The sequence below is a fragment of the Sturnus vulgaris genome, chromosome 7 (genome assembly GCF_052056855.1).
Source record: "Sturnus vulgaris isolate bStuVul1 chromosome 7, bStuVul1.hap1, whole genome shotgun sequence".
Lineage (NCBI taxonomy): Eukaryota > Metazoa > Chordata > Aves > Passeriformes > Sturnidae > Sturnus > Sturnus vulgaris.
In genome coordinates, this window is record NC_142249.1 from 13367783 (window position 1) to 13381632 (window position 13850).

Consider the following 13850-nt stretch of genomic DNA (forward strand, 5'->3'; position numbering starts at 1 on the left):
AGCCAAGTAAAGCCCCTTCTTACTTACATTTCTGCAAGCAGTTTTACTACCCTCTAAGGGCTTGCTGGTTATACAAACCTTGTCTTTAAACACATTTGTTTCCCAAAAACAGGGCACGGGCAGTATAAAATAGGTCTGACAGGTTTTTCAGCTTGGTTAAGGCAGACCTCAGCAGAGAGATGATTTTTTACATTGATTCCACTTGACGTGCTATGAACACCAGAGCTCAGCACAACTGTGTGGGGCAATATAACATGCACGAATTTATGCAATAAGGCACAAGCAAGCAAGCTCTCCTCTGGCTGAGCAAACTGTTTATCCCTCTTTAGAGAGAATTACCTTACTGGTGAAACATCTACTGCGGCTTAAAAATATTACTGCACATGTTCAAGGTTCAATTAACAGATCAGCCTCACACTTTGTTAAGAACAAGCAAAAACATTTGGAGAGTGTTCTCTCCAAGCCTACTGCTTGAAAGCAAACAAAATACATCAACAGAAGCAGCATCAGGAATAAAACAAATGTAACACCACAGTTGGAATTGTACCCACAGAGGTGAAGCAGCTATTTTCACTGCACCTTTTTTTTTTTAATGTTACAATATCCCAGCAAGTAGCAGTGCAATTCAGTCCAGCAGACTCTGAACAACTCAATCTCACAGGAAAAGAAAATGCATAAAGAGATTTTGTTACTGCTGTGGGTTAGAGCCTTCCCTATTTGCTTGGCCACAGACACACAGCCGTATACAAGCCCTAGGAGAAAGCTTGCTCTATGCTTAAGCTTTTTGAAGGCTTCAGGCACTGAATTACACCTGCTTATCAACCTCCTTTTAATTTTTTCCCTACCACAGAGGCAACTGCAGAATCCCCCAGACAGCTGTCTGAAAGCGCACAGGTCTTTAAAGGGTTGGAGACCATGTGTCTGCACACAGTCATCCCTTAGGAGTCACACAAGGGTTTTCAGACAGTTGTTTGGAGCTGTCTTCAGCCAGCCCCACGGGAACAAGAAGTGCTGAAGATCATGTGCCTGCTCTGTGGTTTGCCGTCATTTGTCTCTCCTTTTCCAGACAGCTCTCTGGTGAATCACAAACCTGCCTTGGAGGGCACGAAGCACGCATAAAAACCTATTAAAGATATGCAAACTCCACCCAGGAACAGGAACCAGGAGATCCCAAATACAATCCCTGATTAATGTGAAAGCTGTGCCTACGCCTGGAGGAAGAGGATAAACGCAAAGCTTTTGTAACCAGCTACCCCAGGGAACTGCACCTGCCGAGCCACAGCATGCAGGTGCTCCTGGGCTGTGTGATCTCCCCACCAACAGTGGGCACATCCTCAGAGAACCCAGGTCTGGATAATTCACTCTTGGAGCTACACAGGCTACATGGCTGGTTTAGCTAGTCTTACCCTTCTCCATGGAGGAGGGCAAATCTGTTCGGCTCCATTTGCTCCCATTTGCAGAAATGCAGTAACATTCCTCTGGGAGGCAAGGGTGATGCACCAATTTATCAGTCTTCTTGAAAATGCTTCTGGAAGGAGGAACTTCTAATTAGAAACTAGATTATATGTCTATAAATATTTACCTGTAATAAGCAGAGCTTAGTGAGAAGACACAGGTGGGGTTTCTGAATGGGTTTAAAATGCCTACTTTGTATTCAAGTGGATTACCTGTGTTAGAATTGAATTTAAATGTATTGATCCCTACTTAAGGAGGTATCTAAATAACTCGAACATGGTATGGGAATCAGCCAGTCTACGTTAAACCACTAAGATTTCTGCTGAAGTACTGGGTTGTATCCTGATGAGTTTGTAGTGTGCCAGCTGTGATGGTTGTTTAATGGTGTTTTCAACAGCTGGACTCAGTGATCTTAACGGTATTTTCCTACCTAAATGATTTTATGATTCTAAGATTGCTGAGTTCAAGCCAGATATGTAATAGACCTTGTTGTGAAATGTACCCAAAGGGCACCATCTAATCCACTGACAGTAAATTTTCAGATTTGAGAGGCTGATCTCCATTTATTTGAACGACCCAGCTTCACTACATGTGTGCTCCACGGCAGAGTCAGGCAGTCCTGGACTATTGGGACATTTAGGCTAAACAAGCACAACAGGCCAATGTCACTTTTACCATTTGCACTGCCAGGACACAATGCTAAGCCTATGACACAGGATTAGTGACCAAAGACAGCCACCCACAGCAATCAGCCAGAATAAGTCTTTACCTACCAGGTGACCTAGAAACCATTTCCTAACAGCACTCGCTCTTAGGCAGCAGCAATGCTGATTTTACAGTTTACAGAACAAGGATCTAAAAAACCCAGTATGTTCATTGAATTTAACACTTTACTATGACAACGCATGCCACCATTCATTTCTCACCTTGCAACATCACGAGATTGGCATCAGCCCACACAGTAAACAGCATTTAAAAAACCTGCAGGAAGGAAGGGCATCACTGTGAATCAGCCACTGAAAGAGGTAAATCAGGATTTGGCTCTTGCTCTGTCACCAGCCCCTTCTCAGCCTGACTCAAGTCACAGAGTTCCTCTGCAGCACACTTCTCCAGCTGTGAAAAGGGTAACAAGCACCTTCTGCTGGCAGTGCCATCAGGCAGCAGCACTGCACCTCCAGCTACACAGTGCCTGCCTTCTCCTCAGCTGCCCAGGGCAACTCTTCTCCTTCTACCTCCCTCTCTCCATACTCTCAAAGCCACCGCCACCTTGGCAGCTTGTTAAAAAAAAAAATCTCAGATTCATGTCCAGCCAAGGTTATTGGAGCCACAGGCTCCACTTGCAGAAAACCCCATTAGAAGCTGGGTCACATCTCCTAAAGAGAAGCAGGATTATGCATATAGCTAAAGGATCAAGGCTTGTTTACATTAAAAGAAAAAAATATTCCTCACACTAGGCTTGATTCATACAAGCAAGGTGCAACAAGATCACTCACCTAAGCCTGCTCGTCTCAAACTGAGGCAATGGCTGCAGAACCTGGCACACGACATTTACTTCACTGGTAGAACACTTTGGAAATGTTCCTAGAGTCAATGACTAAATAAGTCCCTCTCTTGATTTTAAATTGGAGGTAAGTGCTGCATGTTGCATTGGCAAGCACATTAAAACAGCTGGAAGCATAAAGACAATATGGGTTTTTTCAGGCCCTTGTTCTTTAATTTTTTACCCTGGGCATGCTAAACAACTAAAGACCACACTGGGCAAATCAGTGTTTTACAAGATAATACCATGGGATTCTAGCTTCAAGATGCCAAGCTCCTTGCTGGCACCAGCTCCCATGGCAAGAGGGCTAGCTCCAGCAGTGACACCAGCCCAGCCTGGTGACACCAGACAGCTTGGTGTACTCATCTACTGCTGCCAGCAAGGCCCAACAGCACAGGCACAGCTTTGCTGTGCTGCCTTACTGCACAGAAGACAGAAGAAGTAACCTTTATTACAAAAGCCAAACAAAACAAACACCTAAAAAGTTAAGAATAAAGACACTAGTAAAAAGGACATGATGTCTACCTTCGTGTCTTAGAAGTACGGGGAAAATTATGCATAGAAGAACAGCAAGGCAGGTACTGCTACCAGTGTGTTACTATAAATACAAAGCAGCTTCCCCATATTCCTGCAAAGCTGGTCTAGATTTCATACAGTAAAAAGCAAAAATTCATTCGAGGATGAGATTTCAAAAGGCAATCTGTGGCTCTTTCACCTTGGAAAGGCAAGGAGCCTATCATGTTAAAATGGTGCTGTGATAAAATGAGTTATGTTCTCCATCTGAATGGTATTATCTACATTATTAATGACAAATGCACATAAAAGCTTATTAGTGATCACGCTCATTTCCTTTCCCAGAAATTATTTTATCATATTTAGAATGTGAAAGTTTGTGCATCTAATGATGCAGTTGACTGGTGCTTTCTCTTCAGCTGATACACTGCAGATACAATACTTGATTTTTACATTTTTACTCTTGGATTTCTGTAAGTTACATGCTCTACTTCTGGCAATATTTTGTTTTCAGAGACATGTAGTCAGAGGCATGCAACCAAGCAGACACCAAACAATTGTTTTGCTAAAGCTTTTGCACGGACAAAAGACATTTTTTCAAGCAACAAGTTTAAAAAATTACAAAGGCTGCAAGATGGGGAAAAAACAGGCCACATAATGAGATCCAACAAATTGCCAGAATAAAAATCCTAATACTTAAGCAGAAAATTATTCATCACTAGAGATTACTTGGAGACTTTGTGTCATTAAGGATATCAACACATGCCCCTTGAAGCAATCCTACATGTACATAATTCAATAAAACAAGAGTTTTCCATAACAAACCAATTCCTTTATGGAAAGGAGCTGAAGCCTTAGCTCGTAAATAGATGCCATCAGTAACATCAGTTCAGACCATATGCAGGAGTTAACTACTCTGGTTTTGCCTACTTCCTCACAAAGATGCAGCAGCATGCAGCTGTGAGGGGGAAGTGGGGCTTTATGAGGGCATTTTCTCCAAGTGCTCTTTCAAAAACAACAGAGCAAGCCTTGACAAATAATTCTAGCACAAAAATGCACGTCCGTATATAAAAACCAGCTCGTAACACGAAGAGCAAACATCAAGCAGACAAGCCTGCTAGGCCAGGAGGTTCAGCAGTGCATGGAGGAAATTCATTCAACAGCCTCCATTTTTGGTTGTACATCTGCAGACAGGAAAGATTTTTCTTCCCCCAAAAGCAAAACACATGCAAATGTCTGTCATCAAAAAGCACACGCTCTTTCAGAATGTCACAATTACCTAGCCACAACTGAATGCTCTAATTTGTTGACCAACTCCTTGCAAACTTCCAAGAATGACCTCAAACCCTTGGTTGAAACTGCAAAATAATTTCTCCCCTTTAAATGTAATTTTGTAATGCTTTGATTCCCATCCATCACCAGGCTGAAGGGTTCCAACATGCTGCTACATGTTTCTAGTGCAGCAAAGAAAAAAAGGCTGAAGCCACAGGCAAGCAGCTGTGGGAACTGGCCAGCCCAAGCTTTCCAGCTAACAAAAAAAGTGACAAATGACAGATATGTACTTCTGGAAACAAAAAGCTAATTTAAATATGGGAACAGCTAAAAAAATGCACTAAAAGGTTAAAATTCAGAGGTAGTCTGTCAGCAAGTTTTGCTCACCTGTATGCTCTGCAGCATACACAGGCAGTACGTGAAAAGCACGTTCAAGAAAAGCAGGAATAAAAACAGAGGAAGTGGTCGATGCTATCAGAATATACTTTGAAACATTTGCCTAACAGGCTTACACCTACTGTATCTGTTGCCACCAGGTTAGTATTAGCACCACTGAAAGGAAAAAATTCTGGACAGAGATTTTAAAAAGTCTAAAAACATAATATGTTAGTTGAAGCATTAGTTATTAGCCTGAAGACAGAATTAACTGCAACAGTGGCTCCTAAAGAGTAAGCTGGTCATTCCACAAGCAAAGATCTGTTAATGGCAGGGCAGCTTCAGGAAGAGGAGAAGGCACCTGGCCTGGGCCTTCCTGGAACAGACCACAAAGCCAGCACAGGGAAACCCTTCCCATCACCAACACATCCCAGCCGCTGCCTCTCCTGGCAGTAAACAAGCAGGATCAGCTACACGCAGACCTCTAGAAACAAGGCTTAGAAGTTTTCTTTGCTTCCCGGGGTTTGTTCCCCAGCCCAGCGCCGTGTGGTGCTGCTGACAGAGCGGCACCGACCCGAAACCGTGCCCAGGGGAGGCACGGCACACACAGCCACCGTGCCCAGCAGCCTGGGACACTGCTGCTCCCAGGTCACAGAAAACATCTTCCCTCCAGCAAGGATCCAGATAAAAACATCACCTTCCTGGAACCCAGCCATTACACAAGCACCCAGGCTGGGAGCAATGTTTATTTCTCTACTAAACGTAGCCATGGCAACGACATCTTCATTTAAGAGATGAGCAGAAGGAGGTCATGAGGTACTTGTCAGGCACGGATAAAATAGCACACCTCAAAAGAGCACAGGAGGGTAAGCTCTGCTGGATGCCATCTGCAATTCAAGAAAACTAACACCCTAAGCTGACAGGCACATCCCCCTCAAAACAGCCAGGCACCTAGGCACAACCACTCCAAACCTTCCCAGCACTAGCAAAGAGCAAACCTCTGGAGGATTTCTCTGCTAAAGAAGTATCTACGACATATCTGAGCACACAACACCACGCCAGAAATTCTCCTGACTCAAGTACTTCTTATCTACTTTGAAACAAGTTACAAAATTATCAGGAAATGAAACATTGCAGAAGCCATGACCAAAAAAAACCAAACCAAACCAACAAACTAAAGCAGCTGCCCTTTCAAGCCTGTATCCTGCTCTCTTTGGTGACTCAAAGCCACCTCCTCTGAACAGGACCGTCCCTGGAGGCATTTAGAAGGAGTGTAGGGACATAGTTCAGTGGTGGTCTATACCAAAGGGCAGCAACAATCACTCTTACGGGTCTGAACAAGACCAGGAATTCTGGCACATCCCAGTTTTTCCAAAGTTATTATTTTATTTTAAAAAGCATGGAGCAATATGTCACAGTATGCATGATACCTAGGAACATCATGGCTCTAGAAAGACAGTGGCAGCCCCAGTGGAGTTATTTTGGTCCAACCACATTTTCATTCCACACAAAATAATAGAGACACGCTTCTGTGGGTAAATTCCTCCTCCTTCCTTCCCCACAATTACCTTAGTTTTGTGGCTGAGTATTTTGTACTAAAATGGATTATCTCTTTCTGGCTGTGAGCCCTTTCAAAACCACTTAGAAGACTGTAAATTAATACACACACCTTAATATTATCTAGTCATAATATGAGGAGGGGAGGGACCGTGGCATTTCATGCCACACCAAATTAACTCATGGGTTGCCTGTGGCCACAGGGCACAGGTTCATTACTCCTATTTTATACAGTACATTCAGGGGCATTTTCTCAGACGCTTTTACATGTCAGAGAGAAAGGATACACAGGAAGACTTTATTGTCAACTAAATGATTCTGAAATAAGTTACATACGCCATCACTTGGAAATGTAATTGATTTTGTTAGGAGATTATTTGTTACTGTTGTATTCATTTTGGTTTTAAGTGTGTTCAGACACAAGTCCAGCCTTTGCCCAGTGGATTTTTATGATCTTTGACATCTGTTTAAAATTATTTAAACATCTGTTTAATGCTGTTTCACTGTGACCATAATAAAAAACGATCCTGATGGTCAGCAAAGAACTGTCAAACACAGGAAAACATTTGGGAAAGGGAGAGAAATGGCCCTTTCAGTTCTAGTCACACTGCATTACCTTCAGCAATCAAGGACAACAGGCAAAATACCAGGAGACAGGATGAGGGCTTGCAGTTAAGAGCAGCTTAAGTACATACACTACCATTCATCTGGGCTCCATTACCCTTATGCATGCATATGCAATGCTTGTGAGGGCAGCCTAAAAGTAATTCTGCTGTTTTGTACATACAGGGCCTGGGCTGGTGACACTGAAGTCACAGTAACTATGAGCTTCCAGGTGCACTGCCCAAGGCTAGCTAGAGCCTGTGTCTGTCTCAGATTTACAGCAAACTTCTCACTGAATCTGGCAGTGCGGGCATGAAACCACCAAGCACATCTCTTAAAAGCAGCTATGCAGGCTGCACTGCCTAGGTAACTTCCCATTTTATTTTTGTTTGTAGAAAACCTTCTCAGTGTCTTTCAAAGACAGAATGATACATTTCCTCTGCAAACATGCACAACTATAACCAACAACAGAGTGGAGAGCTTGCATCAGCCCTGATGCCTCTGACAGGCATCAACACATGTCCCACGCACATCTCGCTCTGATGGGCACAATGGGTACATTTGTGCCATGGGGGTGAAGGCAGAGCTGCCATCCCAAACCAAACAGCCACGCACAGAGCCACTTTGGTGGCTTTAAACAGAAAGAAGACGACAGAGTTAGCTAAAGAGACAAACCTGCAGGCCTGGGGGCAGAGCTGGCAACTCTGCAAGAAAGACCTCAACTGGCAACGCAAAACTGAAAATGAGATGGAGACACTACAGAAACTTTGGAATTTAGGCTCTTCCAAAATAATTTTCCAAAAGCTCAATCACAAAAGTTCACATATAGAATTATTTTAAGATATTTTACCCTCTCACACAGTGCTGACAGGAGCAATTGTTTGCTGCCCAGAACCACCAGTGGAAACCCTGAAGATGAAAAGCACACTCGACAGGACATCAGCTACCAGGCTTTCTCTGGAAAAGTTTGCAGGTGGCCAACAAACAGTTCTCAAGAAACCAGGTTACTCGGTGCAAGTATGAGGAATAAATTGGGCAAAAAACTGCAAAGAGCAGGCAGAGAGAGTGGCAGCAGGAAGAACCCTACATCTGCTGATTACTCAAAGCATAAGAGAGGTGGGTTCAGGCAACAACTGCTGCTCAAAAAGCAACCACAAAAGTCACAAGCAGATCAATACCTTCACGGTTTGAAAGTGCCACACACACCCGAAAGCTTCTGGCTGCTCACTTTTTGGAGTACTTGTCTTCTGCTCCTTCTGAACTTTAGCTTAATTGCAACAGCTAGAGGCTTTTATCACAAACGACTGTACCCTCACACAATATAAAATACTAATGCTTATTGAAATGGAAAAGGTACAACCAATGACTTGGATAGGGAACAGTACAGCAATAACTTTTAGAATTGAAAAGAAAAAAAAGGTTTTTTCAGTCCTTAAAACAACTTGCACGCTTGCTGTGATTAACATTCACTGCAGAGATGGTAAAAAAAAGGACCAGATAAATGTGTTAAGACTGAGAGCAAGTTTTGCAGTATTTGTATATAACAACAGAAATATTTAGAATATCAGAATGTTTACAAATGCACAGACACCACTAAGCACAAAGATTATAATCCTATGAATTAGTTTAAGTTTTATTAATTATTTGAGCTTGTTTTCTGCTTAACATTTAGTCATTCACAAGTGACTAGTTACCTGCCTGAAAAAAATTCATCTAGAAACGAACGATGGCAGAATACACTTCCTGTGTTTAAACCACTTACAGGTTTCTCTTGGCTCAACTGATGAGCTAATAATTACCATCACTGGAAGCAAATTCAAGTAACCTACACTAATGCTAAACTCTTAAACTAAGCTCTCCTGCCTAACAAGTGAATGCAGCTAAAAGAACTGATAATCTCTTTTAAGGTTTAAGTGTAGCAATACTTTAGCACCTTTCAGCTATATCAAAAAACCAGCAACTATTTACATCTGTCTGTCTTCAAAGCCTGTATGAGAAGTAGTGTGATTAATTTCTCATCTGTCTGAATACCACCTGTGCTGTCAGATACACTTGGTAAGAAAAGCCAAGCATGGAGACAAGGAGGAAACAGATCATTTAAGAGGAACCCCCTGTTTGAACTGCCAGCAGGAAGGTTCTCTAGTCATCTCCTACATGATGCCGTCCTCACTGGTCAAAAAAGTCGTGGATCCAGAAGGAAGCATGTGCTGCACAAGTCCCAGTGACAGGCAGAGAGCTCTTGCTTTCAGAGTCAACCTTCCCTGACCATCACAATTCAGACCTGAAGCACCTCACACTCGGTGCACAAAGGGCAGCCCACACTCACTCCCAGCAGCACAGGTCCTGACCGTGCAGGGACATGCAGAATGTCCCTCATATTCCAAATCTCACTGCAGGCCATTGTGAGCTGTGGCCTCTGGTGTTTAAGAAAAAGGAAACCGCTTCCTGAATCGCTGCAAGTTATCACTGTCACAGTTGCCTCAATCTTCAAGAGCAGGAAGAAATGCAGAAGGAGCCTGCTCCCACAACCCCAGCGAGCCTGAGTACATGAAGGAGTTGTTACAGGAATGCAAATCTTGCCAGATACATCATTCTCCAGCACAGATTCACCTCTGTTCTGACAGAGTCTATCCATAACCACCCGAGGCTGCTGCTACTGTGTCTCTCTCTGCTAAAGGTGGGCCAGCCTGGGGACAGCACTCCTCCAGTCTGACAGAGGAAAAGTAGAGTTTGCCCTGATGCACACAGAGCTGCTGTGGTGCAGCCCCAGTGCCTTGGTGACACTGCTCAGGCTGCAGGTGGGAATGGCTCCAGCAGCAACAGCTCCAAGCACACAGAAATAGGCACACACAAACTTCTGCTCTCGGTTCAAGAGGAAGCACCACAGCCAGCTTTGAATGTGTCCTCCCCCTCCTCCACTCTCTCAGAGGTGAAAGAAAAAGATCTGTTGAAGAAAATTAAGGAAATGAAAAGAGATCCATCCGGTAGGATGGGTACAGGTAGACCAACACACCCCTCTATAAACAACAGGAAACCTATGTCCACAAAGAAAAATTATCAGCCTGTCTTATCATGTCCCAAGCCACAGCCTGACCAGGAACAATGATGAGCATTCACCAAAATTTTAAGCATTCTCAAAGTAGGCACACTGCAGGTGTGTCACAGCAGCTCTGAGGAGCCTCCTCCCTCTGCTTTGAGAGTTCTTAGAGAAGACGAAAAGGGAGAACCCTAAGACAACAGTCAATCATTTTTCTGTGGCATTACAGGCTTCACCAAGACGTGATCTACTTCACATAAATCTATGTTGACTTCTACTGCTGCTGCTGAAGCAAAATTCTCGCTGCAAGATGTCAGCAAAGGTTTAAAAATGCTAAAGGCAGTAAATCCAAGGGCTTTACTAAACATGTAGAAAGCACTGAAATGGTACCATTTTGGTCCTTTGTAACATATGTATTTTTAATAATAATGCTTGCGGTTTGGATTTTTAACACACAGCTCCTACCTGAACCTCATTTATGAGACTCGGTCTGAGCACCATGGGGTAGTGAAGCCTCATGGTGTGAAACATTTTCTTTACCAGTCATAAGCATCAGATCTAAAGATGAGGAGGATATTCAAGGGACATGTCAGGAGGCAGCCCATAAATACTGCCTTCTGTTACACATGAAAACACATTATAGTCTATAGTCTGGTCTCACAGTATCACTTTCATTTTAGAAGCAGCTTTATCATTTGCTGCTCTCAAAACTCTTTCCAATGTGCAATGTGGTAGCTTTCTGCATGTGGAAGATTTTTTTGGAAAAGCATAAATAGACTATGAGTGAGGCTTGTGATCTCTAGGTACGGGTATTTGGAGAGGGGCTGGCTGCAGGCAGTCCTGAACCCCACAGAAAGGGTCTGAGGCTTTCAGGACACCCACGCTGCAGATCACAGGCGGACCACACTGAATTAAAAATAGCAGATGAAAGCACGCAAAGTGTGTAACAGTTGGTAGAGTATATGGATATATCAGGATGTGGGAGTCATAATATCAATTTACTAAACATTTATAATTGCTTCTAGCTACCAGTGATAAGAAATACTTTAATACTGATTACAGCTGTTCTGCCCATTGCTAAATTTAACACGATCCAAGTGTTAATACTATGGGTTTTCCTAGTAGCCCCTGAAGAATGGCAACAGCTTATCCGAAGAGGCACTTCCTAAGTAAAAAGGAGAAATTATTTCTACGTATGGCACGGCTACGAAACGATGGAGAAAGCCAAAGGAACGATAGGCAGAGCCCAGAGGCCTTTCGAAAGGAGCCGACATCCACCTCCATCCCACCCTGCCGACGGGAGATGTCAGGGTTTCACCGGGGACCGCGGGGCGGCAGCTCGGCGGGGACGGGCGAGCGCCCGCGCCCGGTACCGACACCAACACCGGTACCGCTGCTGCCGCCGCGACCCCGGCGAGCTGCGCCCTGCCCTGCCCGGCCCCGAGCCCCCGGCCCGCCGCACACAGACAATGTCCGCCGGGAAGCGAAGAGAAGAGCAGCAGCGGCGGCGGCTCGGCGGGCGGGGGGCAGCGGGGAGCCGGCACCACACGGCGCCTGCCGCCAAGGAGCTGCCGCGGCCGCCCCCGGCACGGGGAAGGGCCTCCCCCGGCCGCCCGCACAGCCGCGGGGGCTGCGGCTGAGGCTGAGCCCGCCGCCCGCTCCCGCCCGCCCCGCGGCGCCCACCTGGTCGGCGAGCTTGAGCACGGCCATCCTCCGCCGCGGCTCCCGCGCACATGCAGCTCCCGCGACGGGCGGCGAGCGCGCCCCGCGACCGGCGCTGCTGCGGCGGCGGCGGCTCCGCTTCGCGGCGGGGCGGGGGCCGCCTCGCCTGGTCCGGCCCAGGAAGCAGGGGCGGGCGGGCTGCCGCGCACGGCCGCGCCGCCACCGCCGCCTGCCGCCGCCGCCTTTGTTCGCGCCGGCGGCCGCTGCCGGAGCGGAGCGGAGCGAGGGCCGCCCGGGGCTCTCGGCGCCCCCGCCCCGCCGGGCAGCGCGGGGGGCGGTGCCGCCGGACCGGGCGGGACCCGCACGGATCCGCCCCGGCCGGGGTCCCGGACACCTGCTGCACGCCGGGGGTCCCGCAGCGGGAGCAGGCGCTGCCCCGGGGGCCGGGGTGCCGCGTCCCCGCCGCGGGGGCTGCCCCGAGGGCACCGCGCCGGCCTCACCCTGAGCGCCGAGCTCTGAGGGCCCGAGCTCGTTCTCACCGCGCTGAGGGAAAGCAGCGAATGCGCTATCCCAAAGCCGGGTAGAAGGAGAACCCTTAACCTCTCCCTTCCTTCCATGTGTGCGTGCAAATCCATTTGTCAAATCCCATCAGACACTACTGTTTGACAGGAATCCTTCGGGGTTTTTTTACCTGTTTTTGTAGTAGCTATCTTGAAAAATCTGGTAATGCCTACAGTCCAGTTCTAGTTATTTCATTTTTCAAAAACTAACATACTGGATCATAAGTACAGTTTAATAAGCAAACAAACAAGCCCAGAGTCCCTACCTCATGCAATAGAGGAAAATTAACAACATCCACTGTTCCTGTTGAGCTGACCTGGGGGAAACTTCAGTTCCACCCTCAGAGCTGGCTGTCAGTGTGACTTGAGCACCAGTTCACAGCCAAGCATGCAAGGCCAGGGGCTGGCAAAGAGGGAAGAGAAAATAAGAAAAAAAAGCATGAAGGGGTAAATTTACATTCTTTCTTACTCCTCAGAGTTGACAAATTAAATCCCCGAAGCATGTGATTTGATTAAAATCATTGGCATAATGCACAGCAACAGGCGTTACACACATGCTGAAGGTAATGAGGGTAATTGCATTTTTTCCAAGGACATGTAACAGGAGCAAAGGACTTAAGATTCCCTCTTACCCTCCTCCAAGTCACACAAAGCCCAGGTATTCTCCCACAAGTTACATTCTGCAGTAAGAAACTCCCATATGCTGCAACACATCCAATATGACAGTGATTTATGGCTTTTCAACTTTTAATTACAGAATGAGGTGACTCTAAGTAGTTGAAAAAAAGGGAAATGTCTTCTATGGAAGAAAACTAATCTAGCAAGGAAGCAGATGTTGGTTTCAGGCTTTTGAGGCATCCTTATAAGTAGAGATTAAAAATATCACATAATTTACAACACATTTTGACTCCAACTATTTTCAAGGGGTCATAATGGTAAAATAGTGTTAATATAAATCAGTCTTTTAAAGGAACAACAACAAAAAAAAAGAACAGTGAGACAATCCAATACTTTCTGTGCCCCACCAATACAAGCCAGAAATTCTGCTTTGACAGTCCACTCCCAGGCTCTTTTGAAAAACACACCCACCACACCGAGGTCAGAAGTAAGCAGAAGTTAGCTCCCAGCTGAGAGCAAGTAAAAAAAAAAAAAAAAAAGAAAGAAAAAAAAATGAAGAGAGGAAAATGGAGGGAATTTTCAGTGTTATAAGGAAAGATCTGTTTTGCTATATTTGCTATAAAGGCCTATTTCAAGACCCAACATTCACTCTAGCCTT

The 13850-nt window shown here is 45.5% G+C and overlaps 1 protein-coding gene across 11 annotated transcripts in view; it reads right to left on the reverse strand.

The window, feature by feature from the left end:
- The window catches only part of ANKRD44 (ankyrin repeat domain 44), a 130101-nt gene extending 117888 nt beyond the window's left edge, over positions 1–12213 (reverse strand). For 4 of the 11 annotated variants that reach the window (XM_014879393.2, XM_088167815.1, XM_014879391.2 and 1 more), the window contains exon 1: positions 12036–12191. In XM_014879393.2, coding sequence (XP_014734879.1) covers positions 12036–12062 — 27 coding nt within the window. In that variant the 5' untranslated portion in view covers positions 12063–12191. Of the gene's footprint in view, positions 1–12035 lie in introns of all 11 variants that reach the window. The other 7 variants (XM_088167811.1, XM_088167816.1, XM_088167818.1 and 4 more) reach the window with 6 other exon arrangements.
- Between the last annotated feature and the right edge of the window lie 1637 nt (positions 12214–13850).